At 40.8% G+C, this 23,325-nt stretch overlaps 2 protein-coding genes across 3 annotated transcripts in view; both read right to left on the reverse strand.

Annotated features, from left to right (window-relative positions):
* The window catches only part of LOC107388754 (transient receptor potential cation channel subfamily M member 1), a 12,707-nt gene extending 11,718 nt beyond the window's left edge, over positions 1-989 (reverse strand). The window contains exon 1 of the mRNA XM_070550374.1: positions 932-989. Within this exon, the coding sequence (XP_070406475.1) occupies positions 932-989 (58 nt within the window). The remainder of the gene's footprint in view (positions 1-931) is intronic.
* Positions 990-2,051: 1,062 nt separating this feature from the next.
* trpm1b (transient receptor potential cation channel, subfamily M, member 1b) lies at positions 2,052-5,656 on the reverse strand. Of its 2 annotated transcripts, XM_015964442.3 has the most exons (8): positions 5,251-5,655; positions 4,182-4,258; positions 3,697-3,892; positions 3,417-3,630; positions 3,013-3,137; positions 2,765-2,936; positions 2,314-2,488; positions 2,052-2,237 (listed from the first exon to the last, which is right to left on the reverse strand). In XM_015964442.3, the coding sequence occupies exons 3-8, from the start codon at positions 3,697-3,699 to the stop codon at positions 2,081-2,083; spliced, it is 846 nt and encodes a 281-aa protein (XP_015819928.1). In that variant the 5' UTR covers positions 3,700-3,892; positions 4,182-4,258; positions 5,251-5,655; the 3' UTR covers positions 2,052-2,080. The 2 variants fall into 2 exon arrangements, with proteins under 2 accessions (XP_015819928.1, XP_070406474.1); XM_070550373.1 differs by having other exon boundaries at positions 2,052-2,488; positions 5,251-5,656.
* Positions 5,657-23,325: the final 17,669 nt, after the last annotated feature.

Raw genomic sequence — 23,325 nt, forward strand, 5'->3', positions numbered from 1 at the left:
GAGGTCCAGTGATCAAAGCCTACTGGTTGTGCAGCACCAGGCTAAAGACCAAAGGTGACAGATCATTTGCTGCTGTGGCCCCCAGACTCTGGAACTCTCTCCCCCTGAGCCTGAGATCAGTGGACTCAGTGGTCTCCTCCAAAAAGCAGCTGAAGACTCACTTGTTCAAGCTGGCTTTTGTATGACCTTCTTCACCACTCTCTCTTTATTCTGCTCTCCCCACCTATTCCACCTTCCTCAGGATCCACTGATTTCCCTCTTTCCTATTCACTCTCTCTCTCTTTCTTAACATTTTTTAAATCACAATTGTCTATTTTTGCTCATTTTAAATATATTTTTAACCATTTTATAAATTCTTTTTTTCTATTTTTACATGTTTTGTTTTTGTGAAGCGCCTTGTGATTTTTATCTTGAGAAGCGCTATAGAAATTTTATGAATAGAATATTTTATTAATTTAAATAACATTTCGGAACCCCCCCCCCCCCCCCCCCGAAACTTTTTTTTTATCTGAAGTGTTACAATAAAAAACTATTAGCCACTCATGTGTTAAATAAAACTCTAACTTTATTGGTTATTTCACTAAAGTAGAGTTTTTTGTGTAAAAGGTAAAGGCTTTTAACATTTTTATTTATTTATTTATTTTTTAAATCTTTGTCCTGGTGAAGCACCTTGTGATTTATATTTTGAGAGGCGACATGTAAAAGAAAGTGTTCTTTCTGTTAAATATCATTCTGCAGAGCCGAATTGTGTTAAAATATCCAAAGATTCTCAACAACTAAAACAGCAATGAAAACCTTATTCTTTATTTATAAAATACTCACTCAACCTCACCCAACTGTATTTGCTTTACTTAAAAAGATGACACTGCTTTTGATCTTAAAACGGAAAGGATAAATATGCAATCATTTTGTTTTCAGTGCACGACAGTACCTTTTAACAAAGCTGTAAGAATGGCCATTTCAATGTCCTGCTGACCCTCACATCCCATTCGAAACACAGTAATCTGCAGGAAAGAAAATCATATGTGCATCGAAAAGAAAACCAATTCTAAGGTTTGTGTGGAGCAACCATTGTGGCTCAAAGATTCTACATGAACGAACGAATGAATGACTGAATGAAGTGAAGAATCATGTGGTCAGAGCATCGTCCCGTCATCCTGCAGTCAGACTTGCTGCTCTGTGGTCGTGACCTTATGAGCACAAACCGCCATTTTCTCAGTGATAACTCCAGCTTTGTTATAAACTTGATCACATTAAGCTGCGCTGACGCTTCTGTCACATGCCTAACTGTGATGGATTGAATTAGTCCAGCATGAATTTGTGGCAGAACGCCTAGGATTCCCCAACTGGCCTTGGGGTTTGATAACAACGAGCATCCCACATCTGTTTAGACACTGAAAGCCATTGTGACCTTTTCATATCGCTGTAAACAGAAAGTTTTAAACTAATAAAAAAAAGTCATGCAACACTGCATGAATCAGGAATGAGAGAATTTTAAGGCTTTAGGTGATCTTTAAAAGAGAAATCTGTGGCTCATCTGGGTCTAAAACACCAGGGACGTGGGGCACAGAGTTCATGGTGAAGTGATTGCACTTTGCAGAGTGAAAACCAGGAGAAAGTGACCTGTTCGGGGATTATGGAGACAGATGTGTGTCTTCTGTGAACTGATGAGACGAGAGTGAGCCCTGATCTTTCTCATTTAAATGAATATGGCATGGAGATTATACGAAGTGGGTATTACCAAGTACTTATCACATCACTTATTGAGGGATCTGCTCAAGATGAGCAATCCTTGATGCTATTTGTGGCCTTCTGCAAACACTTTGGAGGGAAAAAACACCCAGATTGGGGATTAATCTGCTATCAGACTCTTAGGATCAGTGTTGAGCTTTATTGTTTACATAAAAGTGAGAAGTTTAACACCGTGGACTCATTTTCAGAGGGGTGAAGACATGAGCACCAAAAGGCAAACAGATAGATGGATTAGGTTTGTTCTGGGTGCAAACAGAGGGAGACACAGATGAGTGGAATGAATGACGAAGGAAACGAGATGCTTCACAACTCAAAAGTGTTTATTGGTTCACGCAGACACGTTATTATCACCGTTACTCACCAGTTCCCTTTTTTTCATGCACTCCATTACCATGAGCAGAATCTGCTGAGACTGGCTTTTACTATAATTAAACGTCTTCTGAATGGTGACTAAAAGTTGGTCTCTGACGTCATCGCTTACCAAGCTAAAGGAGAAAAACGGTGTTTCAGGTTCAGAGCAGTACCAGAGGGAAGTCACACACGAGTCCTCTAAAATATTACCCTCCGTCCTCTGAGAACTTGTGTGCGAAAGAAATGATGTCAGAAGCACGTCCGCTGCCATCGCACACCACCACCGGGATGGGAGGCTCGTCCCTCAGGCTCTCCAAGGTGATGGAGATGACGTTTGGACCTCCCTCCACGATCAGACACACGAGAGGAACCCCCTGACCTAGACCTGAAGGAGACAGGCGGACAGATTTCTCTAGCTGGTTGTAGCACTAAACTCTCACCTCGTTTCAGCAAAAGAGAACAAAACCGCAGAACAGCGGGGAGAGTGAGGTGAAGTCAGTGGTGACAGCTGAGCATCCCTTTGCTGTCCCTGCCTTATCCAAGCTCCAGGCATAGGATGACAAAGGGAAGCCCACAGGTCACAGAGGACCTCTCCATCCAGTCATCCTGTAAGATTCTGGCTCACATCGTTCAGGACCTGCAGAGCAACTGAGAGACTCACGAGTGTTAATCTTCTGCAAAGAGATGTGCTTCTCCAGGAGTCGGCGGAGTTTGACCTCAGAGCCGTACTTCCCACAGGTGCCGTTGTCAGTCAGGATGAAATGGGAGTGGCTGCTGTTGAGCACTGCCAGCTTGCTCAGGGGGTTTGCCATCGCTTGGTAGGGTCTGGTCACCTACAAAGCACCGAAATAGGAATGAACCAATACCAGCAAATCACAAAACTTCAAAAAAACACGCAGCTGTTCTTACATCTTTTCCAATAAGGTCCTCTTTGTTCTCCAAGATCCCCCATGGAGCGATTCCTATCGCGCAGACCTTGCCTCGTGATTTGGAGGAGTGATCCTTTAAGGCGTCTCCAACGTGACGGATCACCCCTACATTGTGATCAGCAAACCACGTCAGTGTGAGTCTTTCAGAATCCTCACAAGTCATCATCATGAGATGCGCTTTGGCAACCGCACATAAAAATCCCCTCAGAAGCAATTTGTGATTTTTTTTCCCCCGGCTAAAACTCTAATTATAGAGCTTCAACCTGCAACGATGGCTCAGAAAAGGAAATTGCAAAATAGGACTTATGTAATGGTAAATTTAGAGCAGAGGCAATCTTCTAATGCCACTGGCTGGTTTCAATTAGAAAGTGTGAGCGCCCCCACCTGTGTTGACTCCGCCCGTAAAGATCCACGCTCCTGTGGTGACGGCTGCTTTGATCAGGCCTTTGCCAAACACCTGCTTGAGTTTGGGCTGGAGGTCAAAGTTCTGGAGACCTCCGTGGACCGAGATGAGCAGAGTGGGCAGCTCCAGCTGCCAGTCCTTCACCATCAGATGCAGGAGGTTGTCAGGCTTGGTGTCGTACGAAACCCGAATGTACTGAAAAAGAAACAAGGTTCTGGTCACCTGGTTCCACAGTGTGAAACACAGTTTTTAGTAGCTCACCATGGCCTTGTTGATGAACCCTCCTCCCTGGAACTCGATGATCCCATAGGAGTCGGTTGGGTACGTCCTGGTGTGCTTCACCACACTCCATTTATCACTTGGAGCCTCGATCTGCACCAGGGGGGTGGCCTCTGATATGGAGTTGGCTCCAGGAGGGATGGCGACGTGCTGCGTGACCAGCTGACCACAGGAGCACCTGCAGGTGAACGATCACACAGGTCCACTTCTAAAACCACTTCTTCAGTTTTCACTGAAGCCCAAGCTGCTTCGATCCCTTTAAGAGACTGCCGTTCAGGTATTTTTACATTTGGGGTTTCATTAATAAATGCGATTCATCTGCTATTATTTGCTGTTTTGAAAAACGTAGGTGAAATGAACTCTGTCAACAGCTGTCATACATGAGTTCATTAAAAAAAAGAAATCACCTCATTTTGGGCTTATTACAGTTGCAATAAAACAAATTTCCAGTAGAATGTGAGAATTACCTGGCTGGATCCTTGCTGGGGAATATGTGAACACATTCTCTTTTCACAAATGTCCTCTCAATCCAGACTTTGTGTGCCTGCAAATACAGAACGTTACAGAAATGTTACGGTCCAGTCTGGAAATTTTATCGGCTGCAGCCATGGATCAAAAAGTGAGTTTGAATCCCATTGAATGTGTTTCATCTTAACAGAGGAGAATTTAAACATCTGGGTGATAAATATAAATATAAACATCATGAGTTTCAGTTTGATCAGTGAAAAGGTCCACACAGAAATAAAATGTGCTGTTTGACCGTTTCCAGGTCCGAGCTAAAACACCCTGAAGTGGCAGATCTAACATGCTGAGGCTGTCCAGTTGAAACCACATCATCTGAAATGAAGCTTTACAGCAAACAAAAACAGAAAAGAAATGTTTCATTGATTTAAAAATTCTCTCTTTGAGCTGTAACGCTGAAATCTTCCGATATTTTTTTATCCTCTCGGATGCTCCAAGCAGCTCAGAATAAACACAAACCACCTCAAACCGTTTGATTTAAACAAATGTAGACAGGTGGGGTTATTTAAATATCTATTTGTTAGTTAGAAGGGATAATTTTTGCATATTTTTCTTTAACTAAATGAGTTCAACTTATATTTTTGAGTAGATCGTTGTTTAGGTACAGCTTCTGAGTGAATAAACATTACCTTCACATTAATTATCGGCTTCTATATTTTCTTGTTGTCGTTTTATATCACATGAACATTTCTTAATTTTCTGTTTGTTACTTTTAATTGCTAATTGTATTTTAATGAATTTATTCTTTTTTTTTTTTTTTGCGAAAACGTCGCCATCCTGTTTTTGTTTTGGACCCTAAACTGTTTTTCTTGTCCTGGCAGCTCTCTGTCTGTTTTCTCTCTTGCATCACTGAGCATCCAGAGCTCCTGCAGTGCTGCCTGCTCATATTTATCTCACCCAAATTCTCTTTCCAGGGTCTAGAATCCACCCCGCCAGGTAGCAGTCCACCATTTCTTATTAAAAAAAATGCAAAGATTAGTTTACAAAAGACTAGCATTTGCAGAATAAACTCACACTCAGTCCTCTGTTGGAGCTTCAGAGTCACCATTTCTGCTGCTGCAGCACCTTCAGGCTCTAAAAGCTGAAGGAACTTCTGCTCCTCTCCCAGTCAAGCGCTCCCAGTCGAATCCCACGACACATGAAACTTCTTCACTTTATGAGGACCGGTTAATATGATGAGCATGTGAGCAGGGTCTTTGTTCGCCCAAGTCTCATGACTCCAGTTCAAGGTAATCCTTTTGGGAGTCCCATGACCCTTTCTGCATGCCCACAGGGTATTTTCATCCTCCGCTTGAACGAGGCACAATAAATCCACTTTGATAACTGGCCCCTAATCTCCCAATTTGTTCAAACTTCTTTTTTCCCCCCATTCTTTCTTTGTTTCCACATCTTGTGTGAGGAGACGGAGCAGACCGAGCATCCTAAACCTGAAAGTACAACAGCCATGTCCATAAGAAGCTCGCCCACTACTTTATTTAAAAAAAAAACCACAACTTTCACCCCCCTCCTCTGCTATCTACTTTGATTTCAACCTAGTTTGCATAATTGAGAGAATTGGGATGTAGGCATTCTTTTGTAAGGCGCCTTGTTAAAAAAAGGACTGGTGTCCAGTCGCGGGGGAGGAGGTCAGTCAGTGCTAATTGTAGTTAATCTCTATTTTCCACCCCCTCTTCTTCAGACAGGAAAGGGAAAACCTCTGCAGAACAGCTACTATATATCCTACTGAACTTCTTTCTTTAATTTGAATGTTTGCAACATTACTCAGATTAGAATAAGATAACAAAAAAAACAAAAATAAGAAGTATTTTCTTTGAAAAGGTGAAGATTTCTAATCATTTCAAGCAGAAGTTGGACCTTTTATTTTACTGGTTTTATATTCTCATAGAAAATGATGGCAGGATGGGGTTAAAAGGCACTTGAAACATTTCTTGTGTGAGAGATTTCATCCTTTTATGGCTAAAATGGTCCGTCAGAGCTGACAGCTGAAAAAGACAGCAGGTTGGCGGCAGAGTGGGAAAACCTCCATGTCCCCTCTTCTTGCTCTGCTCAGATAAAATGAAATAAAATAAAAAACTGCACATGGACTACTGCTCACCAGAACAAACAAAAAGCTCATTTCCAGAAGGGTTTGGCCAGTGTGACGCATATATTTTAGCACACTTAAACTCATTAACCACAGCAATTAAAACCAAAATCCAGTGTTTAGAAGCACTTAGCAACAAAACCCCCAGAGAATTAGTTGCCCAGGGATCAGATTGTGTCACACCAAGAAAATTACAGAGATTTAAGGTCAGCCTCGAAACAAAAAACAACTTATATTTCCAAATTTGTGGACTTTTCTGAGAAAATAATCGGTGGAGACGAAAAATAAAACATTCTGTGCAAGATTTAGAGGAATAAGTGCTTGTTTGTTGAGGACAAACCAGTGCAAGCCGTAGTTCATTAGCTGCACAGATGAAATTATGTTTGAAAATGTTACGAAGCATGACCCTCCATGAGATGTTTTTCTTATTGTGTCGGAAACAAACATGTACAGAAAAGCAGAGATCCAGAAAATAAAATAAAACAAACAAAAAAACACGGTTCTGATCTCCTGACCCAATCTGTTCCACTCCACATATCATCTGGAAGTATTCTGATCGTTTCCTTTAAATCCAGATGTTTATATAGAGCTGTGTTAACTCTCTGCTACAGCAGTAACAGTGTGAATTGTATAATAAAAGCCTCATTGGTCCAAATTGGAGTCAAAGAGAAGAGGAACTAACGTTCTAATTTTATAATAAAAGACGAAGACAAACAGACAAAACCTTAGTATCCTAAATTATATATAAAGCTTTGTTTTACCCTCTTTTATTTGAAGGAAGATGTTTGATAATTCTAAGTTTTAAACTTTGCAGAGGCTTTAAACTGTGAAGCTAGGCCTTTTCAGTCAGCCTTGTTTGTAAATGTGCCCATTGTCCTCCTTTAGTTTGAAAATCCAGTTAGCCATCACGAGTCCAACATGTCACCGATTATCCCCGAGAGTCGAGCGAGTCATAAGACATGTTTTAAAGCTGCTGTTTTCTTGTTTTGCCCCCAAAGAAAAGCCTGACTGAGACAGACTGAATCAAATCAAATTTATTATTTGTTAATGTGCGTTTTTTGTTGTAAAAGTCAGATTTTAATCTTGAAAATCTGTTTTGATTGTGTCGTTTTTGAGCTGATTATTCTCAAACATACAGTGAGGAGAATAAGTGTTGGACATTTCAGTAGTTGTATCAGTGAGGATTTTTCTAACCGGGCTATTGACACAAAAATTAAACCACAAGTCAATTTTAACTCAAGTATTTTATTCATTCAAAGACATCAACACATTTAAGTCCATAAAATGAGTTATATGTAATAAAGTGACAAAACAACACAGGGAAAAAGTATGACACATGAAGATGACAAGGTGCAAAATGGCAAAGAAAGCCAGGAGATCATCTAAAATCATCAGTTAGTATTGAGAGACGAACCCCGCCTCCTCTCAGTACTAATTTGATGTAAGCAGCTTTAGTCCCAATTAATGTCCTATAAAGACTTCTTGTTACCCAAGAAGCACACAGGAAAGACTTGATGACGGGTAAAAGCAAAGAACTCTCCCACGATCTTTGTAATGTTATTGTTGAAAAACTTTCTGACTGGAGTGGTTATAGCTGCATTTCTAGAACGATGAATGTTCTGTTGAGCACTGTGGCTATTTACCCAGAAATGGAAACAGCATGAGATCACCTTAAACTGGCCACAATTAGTTGCTCCACTTAAGATTCCTGTCCAAGGAGTCCAAAGAACAATCAGGAGCGTTCTCCAAGAGCCAAGAACCCCTTGTGCAGAACTTCATGAAGACCTTGCATCAGCAGGTACTGTTGTTTCAAAGACTATAAGCAATGCACTGAACCGCCATGGCATCCATGCATGCTCACGACCCCATGGTATCCGTGCACACTCATCAGAGCCGCCATGTCATCCAAGCACGTTCACAACCCCATGGCATCTGTGCACACTGACCAGAGACCCCATGGCATCCATATATGCTCACCACACAAGACTCCATTGCTGAACAAAAGGCATGTTGAGGCTCAAAATGAAACAGGATTTGGAGAAGCCTGGGTCACTGGGAGACTACAGCATGATCAAATGAAAGCAACACTGCACATTTTGGTTGTCATTCTACACACCATGTTTGGAGAAGAAATGATGCTACCCACCACCCCAAGCACACAGAACCAACAGTTGAGTTTGGGGGGTGGAAGCATCATGGTGTGGGGCTGCTTTTCAGCAAGAAGTGCTGGTAGACTTCATATTATTGAAGGCTGGTTGAATGGAGAAATGTACTGGGACATTCTGGATAAAAATCTGCTGACATCTACCAGAAAGCAGAAAATAAAGAGAGTGGACATTTCAGCAAGACAATGATCCCAAAGACAAGGTCAAGGAATCCATGAAGTGGTGTCAAAGAAAGAAATTCAAGTTGCTTGAATGGCCCGGTCAATCACCTGACCTAAATCCCATGGAAATCAATGGGGAGAACTGAAGGTCAAGGAATCACTCCTGAGCAATGCAGATGACTGATAACTCCATACAAAAGGCATCGAGAAGCTAATCATCACCAAAGGCTTTTCTACAAAGTATTAAATAAAATGTGTTCAGCATTTCACTTTATTTATTATCACTTAACTTGTATGCTTAAATGTTCTGATTTCTTTGTGTGAATTCAATATTTGGCTTTACGGCAACATCTGGTGCACATTTTGTGTCAATGCTGATATACATGATAATGTGTAAAATACTTATTCTCCCAGCTTCTTCTGATGTTATTTGCACACAAAAAATAAATAATTCAATGTGAATGATCCTATAATGTAAACTTTGCTGAGTGTAAAACTTTATAAAAGAAAGAATATGACATTCTTGATCTTAGAAAAGCCTCCGACTAGCCATTAGCTTGTCAGTCTTCTTTGTTTCTCTAAACTGAGGCTAAATCTCCATTTCTACAACAGGTATATTATTATTTATTCATAGTCTTTCCATGGCTGTTTGTTTTTATTTAGGTATCTACAAAAATGATCATTTGCCTGAAACCCTTCAATTGACATGAACATAACCTGATTTGAATCACATGTACATCAATGAGTTCCAGCAATTGATTAAATTAATTGTCCATTTTTAACCTCATTCCCATTAATTAAATCCTTTATGCTGAAGCATAAGTTTGGTACAATAACTTTTGTGCTTGGGTGTTTAATAAAAAGTCGTCAATAACTTCCTGTTGCATGATTTAAAGAGTGCTAACCTTTTGTTTTCCAGAGCCTTCTTCACACAATGGAGTCTGCTGTGCTTCAGCTTGAAGCAGAAACTCAGTTTTAGGACCGAAGCCTAAAGCTTTTTTTTGTTAGGATCATTAATGGCCCTCACCTGACCTCAGCCTGATGCTTTCACCACAGTCATATGAGCCAGCAGACTGAAAATCATTGTTTGTTAATCACATTTCTGTAGGCTCTGATGTGTTTTTGATTTCCTGTTGTAAAACACTCTTAATTATATTTCTTATTGCAAATAACAACTCAAATGTGCCAGACCCATCAGAGGCTTTAACACCATTTGTGTTCTATTTTTTGTTACAGTAATCTTTTTCTCTGTGAAATATGGAGATGAACACGTTCCTAATTTGGTTAATGGTGACAGAGTAATGACTGTATGAACCTTGGTTAATGCTTTTCACGTGCACAACTTCTGTCCTCATTGTTCTTGTCTCCATTTCTAGATTACTCAAAAATTAATTACTATGGATAAGGAAAAAACTCTCTCCATACCATGACACACTGTGTAAAATGTTTATGCTAAGTGATTAAATATGGAAGATTATTGTGCAAAAAAACTAAACGTGCACAAAAAGCTCAACCTATCATCTAATTAAACTCTAAAAATCTAATACAATTATATTAATGCTATAGATACTTTTAAAAAGTATTTTGAGTTGAATAAGAAAAAGTATTTTTTTTTACATTAATTGGAGACTTAGCAGTTTTGGCTTGTTTTTAGCACCCCCTAGTGTCTCGTCAATAAAACTAAAAGTAAAACTTCATTAAACACCTTAATCCTGGGAAAACTGGAGGCGAAGGCGCCGCGTCCGCACCGTCATTTTTAAGTACAACCCATTATAGTTACTGAGAGTGGGTATACGGGGAGCCAGAAGCACCGTGGCGCAACATTGTGGAGCACTTTACAACAGACGGCTTAACGGCACAAACCCAACTGCAGTTTTGATAACTTTAAAGTACTATTGATCTTAAAATATATGCCCCAGGCATAGATTTAACTAGCGAAATGTCTCCGCAGCCTTCATTAGTTTCTACAGGAGTGATTCATCACTAAATTAAACAAATCAGCTGTGTTTTTATGGCCTAAAACATGCAGAAAACATGCTGGAAGCAGACTCCAGCACCAGGCATGTCAGCTCAAGTCCAACAGGGACCGGGCCGGCAACTCTGAAGTTGCAAGTGCAATATGGCCACAGAGGGCGGTGCAGGTCTGAGTGATATTTCATTGTAAAGGGTCATTTTAGCACATAATGGCTCAAGGAAATTATTTGAAAATATGAAACAGTTGCATAGTATGCCTTTAAAGTGCTTTAACGTTTGGAATAAAATTAAGGAAAACTCTCATCTGCACTTAAACATCGATGTGTTCACAAAAACCGAAGTAATTGTAAAATTAATCTGTCTGAATGTTTATTCTCATTCTTTTTAACTGATGTTGTTGTGAAAACATTAAAAAATATATAAAAATAAGATAACAAGATTTTTACCTTGAGAGGCACTATATAATAGATAGTTTTCTTTGTTTTTTTTTCTAAAGTTAAACAGTTATAACCTAACAACATTATTTTGGGTTATTAACCGATCATAAGAAAAAAATGGGAGTTAATTTTTTAAGTCATATTTTTGCCACGTTATTCATACATTTATAAATGTTAAAGTTCACAATGGAAAATTTAGTTAGTAAACTAAACATTTATTATGACAAATATTAATCTTCCATAATACACGTTTAGATCCCAGCTAAATATTTATTATGAGGCTAAACCTAAATATTGATTTTGCAAACTAAATGTTTAGCTCCAAATTGAATATTTAGTTAGTAAATTAATTATTTTAAAATCAAAATATTTGGTCTGGCCTAAACATTTAGTTTTAAAAATAAACAATATTTAGCTTGCTAACTAAATATTTAGTTGGGAACTTTAACATTTATGAATGTGTGAATAACGTGGGGGAAATATCACTTTAACTCCCACTTTTTTCTCTTATGATAGGCTAAACAACCTAAAATACTGCTCTACCCTTTGACTTCACAAATGGCACCACATATCTGAACACCACTTTACTGAGACTAACAGGTTTGGAAGAACACTCCGGGACATGATCGGCTCTCCTGAGAGGTTCCTGTCGACACAACGGACAGGAAGGCACTAAAACAACTCGGGCAGGGTTGGAATGCCCATGTGACACGAGGCAGAAGTAATCTGTGCACTTTCTTGGAAAACAACAAAACTGACGTTTGATTTACTTTCTGCAATTTAGAACTAAAACACTTAATGATGAACTTTAACAGAAAATAACATCTGCAGGCTTCTTCTTACCTTCTGGGAGCCAGATGTGCTGCGTTTAAGAGAGGATCGTTTAAACGTGCCGGCCTGGGCTTTAGCGTCCATGCTGAAGATTCAAATTGAGAAAAGGATCCTCGGAGAGCAGCAGACGTTAAAAAAGCTACAAAGCCAATTTACGGCAGCAACACCTGGACTCAATACCTCAAACAGGAGACGCATTAGTTCTGCATCAGCCTAAGTTTGATTGCTTTTCTCTCCTCTTTGCAGCTTGCACCCAACTGACACGAAAACGATCCCATCCAGGGAGATACATCACTCAATGACACATAGTCCCCTTTTCCTCTACTGGGCATCCCATAATCAGGCTTAATGCAGCCAGCTCTTGAAGCCTTGGAGTCTAATGGATAGAGATTTAATAAATGGTGATTGGATGTAAATCTGCTTTGGCACATCAACAACACTAAAAAGGCTCAGAGAAGCCATGCAAGCAAAAGTTAGCTGGCAGAGAGCCGAAGGTTGTCCCATTAGATGAGGGTCAGCGTTTCTGAAGGGGGAAACAGTTGAGTCCCAGCTGGAGGGATGAAACACACCACCAACACACAGGTAACCATGCTTTCAATTAGCCAAGGCAAGATCTTCATTCACTTTAGGGAATTGTGAACATTTTCTACTCAATAAATGGAATTTGCACGGTTAAAATATCCCAATATGCATTTAGGGGTGAGCTGAAATTTCTCCGTTCATCACCACCAGCTTTGCACCACGGCTCTACAAAGTGAGCACGAGTTATTCCATCTACTAGTGAAGAGCAACGTGAAACCTCTCAGCGAACTTTTCCCATCAGTTTCAGCGGTTAATCTGGAAATCCAGCACCTCCCTCTGCTGGAAACGCAATGAAAGCGTCTGAAAACAAGTAGAAGTTGTCAAAATGATCTAAAGTTAATTACCACTTAAACCATGTGTAAATGAAGTAATGAAAGCTGAGAGGTTAAAAGAAAATCACCTGACAGTAATGTTGTGATATGAGCCACGAGAGACAACTGTACCTGCTGCTGTCTGCAAACATCCTCTGATGATAAACTCAAAAACGGACAATTTCTCTTTTTCTTGTCACTTGCAGCCATGTGTCCAGTTGCCTGCCCGACTGAATGGATAATGCGTAATTTCTCCTAGTAAGCAGCAGGCGCAAATGAGCTTTATTATCTGTTGCAACGATCAGTGAGGAGATTATTAGTCCCCAGGAGAAGGTGGAGGACTGAGCTGAGCACAAGAGAGCAGAGATACCGGATGAGAAGGAGTTTGAAAGCAGAATTGTTGTTGATTTGCAGGAGTGGCTATTTCAATCGGGGATTATTAACAAACAACAAGGTTATTTGTTGTTTGTGTGTCAGAAGGTTAGAATTAAAATGAAATTTTCAGCATTCAACGACTCATTAAAGAAGCATTTAGTTTATGGTATTTTTCAAGCTGTTTTTGCTAAAGATGCACCGATTCTAGTTTCCAGGACAGATACCGATTTCTGATTCTCATCCAACTCTGACCTAGCCAGGCAAACCTTCCTATGTATGTAAAAATATATGGTCACGAACCACTGAAATGGCTCAGGGGTGGACTCTACGGTGTTCTGTCAAACTGTTTCCATAGGCAAATGGACAGCGCTAGGACCAATCAGAGCAGAGAACAATGCGACATACTTATCGCTATGGATGTCAGCCAATGGGATTGTCCATCATACGCCGTCAAAGAGGAAGAAGAAGCAAATACATTCATCTTTGAAATAAATGATTAAAGTAGCTTCTTGTGTTTGTGTCTCAGGGAAAAGCCCAAGTCTAAGCCATTTCAAACGAAGGCCCTTCCTTAGCAGACGCCATGTTTGTAGATTTTCTCCTTCGCAGCTCTAGCATTAAGTCCACCGCAACATAGAGGGTTGTGTTTGGCAGTACAGAAGACTGTTCATTCCAGTGGTAGACCTGCAGAGGCTACACTGGAGCGTGGCTAGACCGACCTGCAGAGAGAGTTATATCTTCAGCTATTGCTGTGGTTGGTCTAGATTTATAGGGTAACCATGACCTGCAGATTCTGATTTATTTAAATGAACCACTATTAACAGAATACTTTTCATATTTAACAATGTAAACAGAATCTAAAAAAGGATTAAACAGAACAGAAATGGTACAGAAACTGGAAAAAATGGCCGATTCCAATCACCAGCCTATTTTTCCTTCTCACACTGCTGAAAGACGTATTTTGAGTTGTTTAATGCACACATTATCTTATGCAGAGTTTGCATAACGTGAAAAATATATGCAAGTTTTAGCAGATTATTAAATTCCACCTGATAATAAAAAAATCAACTGAACAGAATAAAGTTTGTTACACATTTAACATCACATGCAACACTAAACAGCATGTCTTCAATCTTTCATCCATCCAGGTCTCCTGCTGCATTTTTTAAATCATAATTGTTCATCTCTTAATTAGCTGTGAGTGAAACAATTAAACCTAATTGCACTTTTGCACCAATAACAGCTTACACTTTGCATTTTCTGCCACTAGAGGGCGCCCCTGTATGTCTCTTGGGAACGAACAAAGGTCAAACCAGAGACCTGAGAGATTGTGATAAATGTTTGTGCTTGTTCTGATCGTTCTTCTCAGGAGCTGTGTAGTCTGAAAGGTCAGGACCATCAGATGCAATCTAAGGAGGAAACTTTGCTCGGGTTTCCGATATTTGACGTTAAACACAAGTCTCCTGCCCTCTTTTCCTTTCATCAAGCTCAATTTGCCCTCACGTGTTTTTATTTGACGATGTGTAAGTGCTTGTGTGACTAACCTTATCGCTTCTACCGCATGGCGTGGAGCCAGCGGCGGGAAGGGAGGTTAGGCTGAAAACACTTCCACGTGTGATTGAAAGTAATGAGATCCCATTCAGGGAGGAGGACGTGATTCTTTGTGCGACTTCAATTGGAAGGTCTTCTTTGTTCCTGAGAAGTGTTTACTGGCACAGCCTCTGGCAAGGAAACCCAAACATTAAAAAATACAGCGTGTGTGCGTGCGTGTGTACGTGTGTGTGTGTGTGTGTGTGTGTGTGTGTGTGTAGGAGGGATGTCTTTAACAAAGACATTTGTTTCTAGTTTTGTTTGTGAGCCAGCAGGTTTTTTTTTTTAATCCAGGTAATCAGTGACCGCCCGGCACATACAAAACAGCAAGAGTCGTGTCTTCCTGACCTGGTGATCAGCCAATGTTTGTCCCGGTCACTACGGAAACAGACAACACACTCACCTGAGACCTGGAGCTTCAGGTGTGCTCAGTCCCTGTTCAGCACTGCGGTAGAGAAAAAACAGCTGCTCCTAACACGCAAACTGGGACAAACACTACAAAACGTGAGACCATGTACCACAGAGACGACGCTCTCTAAACGAGCTGATTTATATATTTCTGTTTCAACGGGCCAGACTTGAACTTGAGGGGAGGAAATGGTGTTAGTGGTTTTCTACAAGTGGGTCATGTTCGGACATGTTCCCTCAGTGTGATGTTTGTGTTACACCCTGAGTTCCTCTTTTAATAATATCTCATACAAACAAAATGCACTTTACATATCTTTTCTTTCATAAAATACCAAACTCGCATCAAATAAAAATCCATTCATCTCATGACTCTTTCCATCCTGATTGTCTGACTGGCAGAAATGGTGTTCAAGTGTTTCTTTGCTACTTGTTTACATCGTGATGCAGCACATTTGCATGAAACCTGCACAAAGGCATGTTGGGCATGTTGGGCACACCCACAAACACAAAAAAGAAGCCAGCTAATTATGAGGGGAAACTTGGTTTTGGCAAGGATTTCAATTGAATGTCAATGTGAGGCAACACTTTTGTTAGATTTCATGAAACTCAACCATATTTTGCAGTTTTAACAAATAATAAGTTGTGAAATGAGTCACAAAAGAGATTTTTTAAAGTTAAAATGAGCTTTAAAGGTGTTCTCCTGTTTGGGTAACATCGTCCCCTAAAGGTGTAACTTTACAGTCGGAAAATAAAAAAACTAAAAATCTAATACAGTTATATTTAAATGTAATGATAAAAATGTTGCTAGCAGTGCAAACAATAAAATAACTCATCTTCTCCTGTTTGCCTCTGAGCAGCTGCTAGTGCTGCTAGCAGCTACAGGAAGAGCAGTTCCCATGAGGCCTTAAAGGGGCAAATTTTAATTTTATTTTACAAATTTATAATAGTTACAAAAAGACACATCCATTATCGTCTGGAGTCGGGTCGCGGAGGCAGCAGCTTAAGCAAAGAGGCCCAAACTTCCCTCTCCCCGTCCACCTGGGCCAGCTCCTCCGGGGGAATCCCAAGGCGTTCCCTGTCCAGCCTAGAGACATAGGCCTAGTCCACACGTAGCCGGGTTTTCTTAAAAACGAATATCCGCCCCTCCAAAAACTTGCATCCACACCACCTCGTTTTAAAAAAATAACTCTGTCCGCACGTACCCGGATAAATACGTTGTTAAGGACACGCCAGACCTGTAGGCGGTAGTACTTCCCCCGTTCTTAACCTCGTCCTTCCTCTGTGGTCTTCCGCAAGGAGCAGTAATTCCACTTGCAAAAACAAACAAGCGCTTGGACAATTGATAAAGCGAGCGCAGCTCTGAGGGCTTCCATAATGTCGGCTAGTGTAAACACAGGTCGCACACGTGATGTCAGCATTTTTTGTCGCAGAAAGTGACGTTGCAGATCTTAAAACTCCGTTTTTGTCTGTCCACACACAGACACCCAAAACGGAGAAAACGCAGATCTTCACTTTGGCCGGAGTTTTTAAAAAGATCCGTTTTCGTGTGAAAAAACTCCGTTTTCGTGTGGATGACAGGCCAAAACGTAGAAAAATATCTACGTTTTGGCAGATCCCCGGCTACGTGTGGACAGGGCCATAGTCCCTCAGTCAACAATCATCCAGCCAAATCCTGGGAATTGAAAATAAAGCAAACATCTTTTAGACACCTTTTTAATGTATTTGCAGATCTGCTTCCACAAAAATCACAACTTTGCTCTGTTCATCAAATAAAACTTGATTCATTTATTGAGCAAAAATAAAATTACAAGTAAATTATAATATTTAGCATTTCTTTAAGAATTAAGAATTTTGTGGCCTGCAAGTAGTTTAATCCTCACACGTGACAACAGATTTGGACCCTACTGAGCTGTGGACAGCCCTCACTATGTGCTTTTATGGCCAAGTGATTGAGAGTGCAACAACAAAAACTATTATTATATTTATTCAACGACGTTTTGTCATACAAAGCTTTTTAGAGATTTGTGCATTTTAGCATTTGGGTCTTTTGAAAAATCAAAAACAAAACATAAAAAAAACTCAACATTTTCATCCAGTGAGTTGAAAAATTATATCCAACAGAAGTATTTTGTTTACATTTTTTCCTGAAATGCTTATAAAGACACAACATATGAGAATCAACATTATTTTTAATATCAGCAATATTAAAAAGCAATAAAACATGATTTTCTTATCCAATTTCCTCCTGCTGGCTACGTTTCTGGCTGACGTTGCTTGATGACTCAACTTGCTACTGTTACACCGATCGACTCTTTCCCAGAATCCCTTCACCCCACTGGCTGTTGATTACTCAAAGTCGCACATTCGGGTTAACCCGTCGTAAAAAAATAAAAACTGACTCAAAGTGCATGATTTTCTGGTAACATCTAATCTGATCATCTGGTCTCATGGCAGTTGTCGCTGTCAGCACAAAGCGGATTTTAGGGAAGTAGATGGGAGGAGGTGTTGCAGACCTCAGGCCTGTTTTTAGATGGTAGTTGGTTTGCAGCCTGGTGCACACTCACTCATCTGACTGCTTCTGCTTACAGACTGGCTCATTTTATCACTACAGCAAGTCTATTCCTGGAAACTTTTTATTCCCCTCAGGAGAAATGCTTTCCACAAATCCCATACTTCATCATATAGCCAACATATTTAGCTCTAGTTAACTATAGGAACATGCTGGCGTGAGGAATTTCCAGGATAGCCCACATAGAGGCTAACAGGGAATCCAGATGCTGCAGCGGGATTGTAAAACAGCAACTCTCTTCTGACTTGTAGGAAGCTTGACTTCATTTCACAATCAGCTCTCTGACAGAACTGAGCAGTGGCTCATTCCTTTGATCATGACAGCTTCACAAATTCACACGCTTGTGTGTGCAGCGTCTGTACTTTCCCAGGGAGTGGTGAAGCAGAAGAGAGGTTGTTGAGTCCTTTGCTCAGCTGCGTAAACTTCCAGAACCTGCTCACGGGCCAACATTCAAACAACCAGAACAGAGATTCACTCTCAAAAACTTTTATTTCTCTGACCTTCTAAGGGAATAACATGGATTTTTTTTTAAGCTGCCCTGTAACAACACTCTGGGGATGCAAGACGGGAACACACAGCTGGAGGAGAAAAACTGCTGATCAAAACTTTTGCACGAGGAACTGAAGCCAGACCACGGATGATTCTTTGCGTCAGACTGCGACCACACTTTAGTAGACACGAACGAGTGTCACAGCTGCATCTAGAGGAGCAAAATTCAATCATTTTCTTCTTGTTTGATTATCTTTTCAGAGGAGGAGCTGGGATTAGTGAGCGTTAAAAGCGTGCAATATTTACAGGCTGCTGCTCTGAAGCTGAGGCGGCCTACGTTCCAGGTACCGGATCCGTGTGGAGTAAAAACAGCACGAGCTCTGACTGTTTTGCTCCAGTCTCAACTAACATCCGAGCGCCAAGAAGTGCTGACATTTTTACATCCAGTATTTATTACAGAGCAACGCCCATGGGTGCACATGGTGAAGAAGTGTGAAATTACTCAATAACCAACAGGATCTGAAAATGTTCTCTACCAATTACCTGATAAATCAAAACCAAATGAGTCAGAGTGGTCACAGATTATATTTCTGCAGAGATTGGAGCAAACAGAAGCAATGAGACTGCAGATTAATCACTATAATCTCAGCAGCATTCAACAAAGGACAACTTACCACAATGTATCACTTTAGACCTGTTTGGAACATGACAAGTCACGTGATTTAGTGTTTAGTGTTAGAAAGCCTTTCAGCTGCTCAAAGGCTTTAAACCGTTTATTGTGAATTTTAAAGTTGTGATTATTTACGGATATCTTCAGTGGTATCCCCAAAGGGTGACCAGCAGGGGGCCATGGTCACCCCTGGAAAATTGTTGCCCCCTCTCGGGAAGACCACCCCCCAATAACTGCACAGTCATGTTCACACAAACCATACCTTCATCTGCTTTAATCAAAACATAACTGTTAAAGAGAATAAATAAATTCCTCTTATAAGGGAACTAGGCAGTTTTTGCTTGCCTTTAGCACCCCCTAGTGTCCGTTTGTAGAACCAAAAGCAAAACCCATCTCATTGTTGTCTTTTTAAAACCTTAATCTAACAGCTGAAATGTCTCCCAAGCCTTTCTTAGTGTCTACAGGAGTGATTCATCACTAAATAAACAAATCAGCTGTGTTCATGATCTAAAACATGCAGGAAACATGCTGGAAGCAGACTGCAGCGCACATCAGCCAGCAAATGCAGTTTTTTGGCTACAGGGGGCGATATGGGCTGAGTGACCTTTCATCAACCCTGTAAAGGGTCATTTTAGTACAAACTGGCTCAACAATCCCTTTAATACATTTTTATTTCAATAAATTGTTTAATAAGTATGTGTCAGTGAGGCTCACTATTTTAAAATTTACAAATAAAATAGTTTTTTTCCGATATTTTTGAAACAGTTTTAAAATTCTAAAGCAATAAATTTGGAACACTAACCGTTTGAAATTTTGTCTTTTTTTTCTGAAATGTTAGTTTTTTTTTTCAAATTGCTATATGTTCAATGCATAGACTGTTTAAAATTAAAAAGAGTAAAGGAGCGATTCAACGCAAAGCTACAAGCTAACCCTCCCACAGTTACCACAGAGTTAACACAGGTGTGCCACCCCAAAATCTTTATTGGGCCCCATCTGCATGGACCCCCTTGTGAAAATTTTCTGCGGGCAGCCCTGTCGGACAGGCCAGCTTTGCACAGTTTGCAGTGAAACAACTGAATATCTCTATTATCTGAGGAGAGCTGCTCCTGTCAACGGTGGCAATAATAATGAAAATAAACACTTGCTTTAAACGTGTTTACCTGTGCAGAGGTAAAGAGATGCTCTCGTCTCCTCACTGATCGTCCAAGTTGTGCACAAAAGCTCAAGTCCAAGCTGACATACGCTGGCATAATCCCGCTGATCATAGCAACGTGGTCATTATCCGTAGGCTCGTGCCAGTGACTGTAATTAGAACTGCCCTGGTTGATCTGAAACACAGATGGTAGTGGTGAGACCAAGCAAACAGCAATGAAGTAATTGGTTGAGGGAGTGGGAGCGGACAAATCATTAAAAACCTGCACACACTGAGGCTAAATGCTATAAAGTCTTGATAATAAATGATGCAGCTGTTATTTTGATTTAATTATTAGATTTTTACCACAAATAAACTTTAGACGATCAAGCTTTTGTGGGTCTGAACTTAATCTTGGGAGTGTGAGATGATCAGATAAGACCACAAACAGCTGAGTCGCCTAAAGTCATGCTCACATGTCACCTCCTGGCTGCATGTTGTGCATTCACAGTCACTGAGCTGCAGCAGGGTGCAAACATTTCTGTTGGAGCAAAAGTCCAACACGGGTTTGTCTTTACTATGATTCACAATAACAACTAGTCCATCACGTGGGGTTTATCAGGAACAAAGCTGATTTCTCAGACTCACAGCAAGCAATTAAAAAAAAATAACAATGTATGACATCAACAGACGCACTGTACAGGAAGGGCCAGAGCAGACTCCACCTCCTGAGGAAACTACGGCCTTTTGGGGTGACGGGGACACTCCTGAAGACCTTCTACGACTCCGTGGTGGCATCAGCAATCCTGTATGTGTGGTGTGTAGGAGCAGCAGCATCACAGAGAGGGAGAGAAAGAAGCTGGACAGGCTGGTAAAGAAGTCCAGCTCTGTCCTTGGCTGTTGTCTGGACTCAGTACGAGAGGCGGGGGACAAGAGGGTGCTGGCAAAACTCAGATCCATCCTGGACCATGAGTCACACCCCCTGCAGGATGCCTTGTCTGCTCTGGAGAGCAGCTTCAGCAACAGACTGATCCATCCTCGCTGTACGAAGGAGAGATACCGCAGATCTTTCCTCCCTGCTGCTGTATGTAATAGTCACACATCTGTAACCTTCCACTGCAAATATCATATTTTCAAAACATGTGCAATATAACTACTACTCTCATTACTATGTGCAATAATTATCTTAACTTATTATGTACTCTTGTGCAATATCTTGTGTGCTACTGCTGCTACCTGAGCCATTGCAATATTGCAATTTCACCACTGAGGGACTAATAAAGGTATTCTTTTTCTTTTAACTGGCAGGTCTGGTGGAAAAATGAAGCAAAATCCTTTAAATGTGTTCAATATTTTTTTAATGTTGATTTAAACTCCTGTTGCTGTTTATCTTTAAGAACACTAGGCTGGAGTTGCTTTGAAGCCAGAAATGAAGTCAGGTTTACCTAAAACACTGAGTGAGACTTGGTTTCAGTCAGTTAGTTGGGTTTTTGGTGAATCTTGATAATTAAAGACAAATAAACCCCTCTAGTGGGCTGCTGGAGCTGCTCCACTCCCGCTGACCCACATTCAGCTTAGTCAGCCTCAGAGTCAGAGCCTGGGCACGGATTCTCCAGACAGGAGACTCCCAGTGAGCATAGCAACAGAGACTCCCCCCTCCCTCCCTTCCGTCCTTCCCCTCTCAGCTCCTTCTGGAGCGATGCGGGCCAGGCTCTGCGCGCTCAGCTCCAGCCTCACTTGGCTTCAGAACTAGGAAGAGGGGGAAGGGGGCGGATTACCATATGGTTTATTTTACATTGAAGTTCTCATCAGGTCTGAGCGCGAAAGTCTTGTAGGCTTTAGCGTTTGTGCGCCAAACCTTTACGCAAAAAGTGGCGCCATTTAACTTTTACGCACTCAACTTGTTGCCTTCTGGAGCAGCAGCAGCGGTGATGATGATCACATCGGCTGCAGGCAGCTGGTGGAGAATGATGACTACCTATTTGCTTTGGAGGAGAATGTGCTGTTTGCACACTTTGGGACGGCACTGCGTGCGAAGCAGAGCTGTACGGTTTGGTGACGCAACGGGAACTATTAATATCTAAGGAACGGGATGTTCTCGTTTCAGCTTGGTTTGGGGTCATTCGAGGATAAACTCTGTCTCAGATGAAGGTTTAATCTACCTTTCTTTTCGTTCACGCATCAGGTGGTGCGTTTGGTTCACGCACTGAGCTGCAGCTGCGGGGGTCTCGGGTTGTAGGTGCAGCACGCTGCATGCGCGGAGCCGCGCCCACATGTGAACCCAGTGACACCCGAGGATTCTGGTCAGAGAGGAGCGAAAACAGCGGTGTGATGTAAGCAGCACCACTGTGGAAATCGTTTGTTTTGAAATCCAGCCTCGCTGCTTTCCGTTTGAACTTTCACCGCACAGAGTCTGGGGGGTGGGGGTGGGGGGTAAGCCTGAGCGTTGTTCTTTGTTTAAGCCTGAGGTGCATTTATTATTCTTACAAGTTGTAATATTCAAACTTTTTACTGCATTAAAAATATTAAATGAAAATGAAGGGGATGAACAAGCACCAAATTTAACTGAGATGGATTTTTTTTTCATTGAAAACAAATATTTTTAACTATCAAAATGGTTTCAGTTAATTAAAATGTAGAGACATAAAAGGAGAAACAAAATAAAAACGCAATATTTTCCTGAAATCCATCAATCAATTGGTTCTTCTTTCACAGTTCCACCTAAGTCTAGTTTGATGAAAGGCAGCAGGGTGGATTTGCATAAGCAAAGTAGCAATGGGTAAAATGAAAAGGAAGCAGGAAGAAATCACAGAAAACCACCTTTTGACCTCACCATTTACCATTCCTCTCACTTGTAAACGTGCAGGCCCAACACTCTAATGTTTTTCTTTAATCATGGTGTGTTTTGGTGTTTCCAGTGTATGCAGCTGGGAGAAAACGGGTGTGATTAACATTTCTTGTTATTAGTAAAAGAAATCTGCCACAAAGAAAAGATCCTGGCTAGAATTCTTCAAACTAGCAAATAAATCTCACTTTTAGATTCATTTGATGTAAAATGCTCAAGCAACTTTTGCAAGATAAAAAAAGTCTCAAAATTTCCTCCAAGGAGCTCAAGAGTCATTAGCTCTGGAGTCATGACTGACTGGAGGTTAGATCAGCCAACACAACATTACTATAAATACAACAAAGACAAACTGACAACAGACAAGACACCCTGAGAACAAGAAAAATCATATTCATGTAGATTTTGCTATTTATGCAAAGATTTGACACATACAACATTAAAAATGCTACTTCGTGCCTCCCACCTAGTCC

This window comes from Nothobranchius furzeri, chromosome 4 (assembly GCF_043380555.1).
Source record: "Nothobranchius furzeri strain GRZ-AD chromosome 4, NfurGRZ-RIMD1, whole genome shotgun sequence".
In the NCBI taxonomy this organism is placed as follows: domain Eukaryota; kingdom Metazoa; phylum Chordata; class Actinopteri; order Cyprinodontiformes; family Nothobranchiidae; genus Nothobranchius; species Nothobranchius furzeri.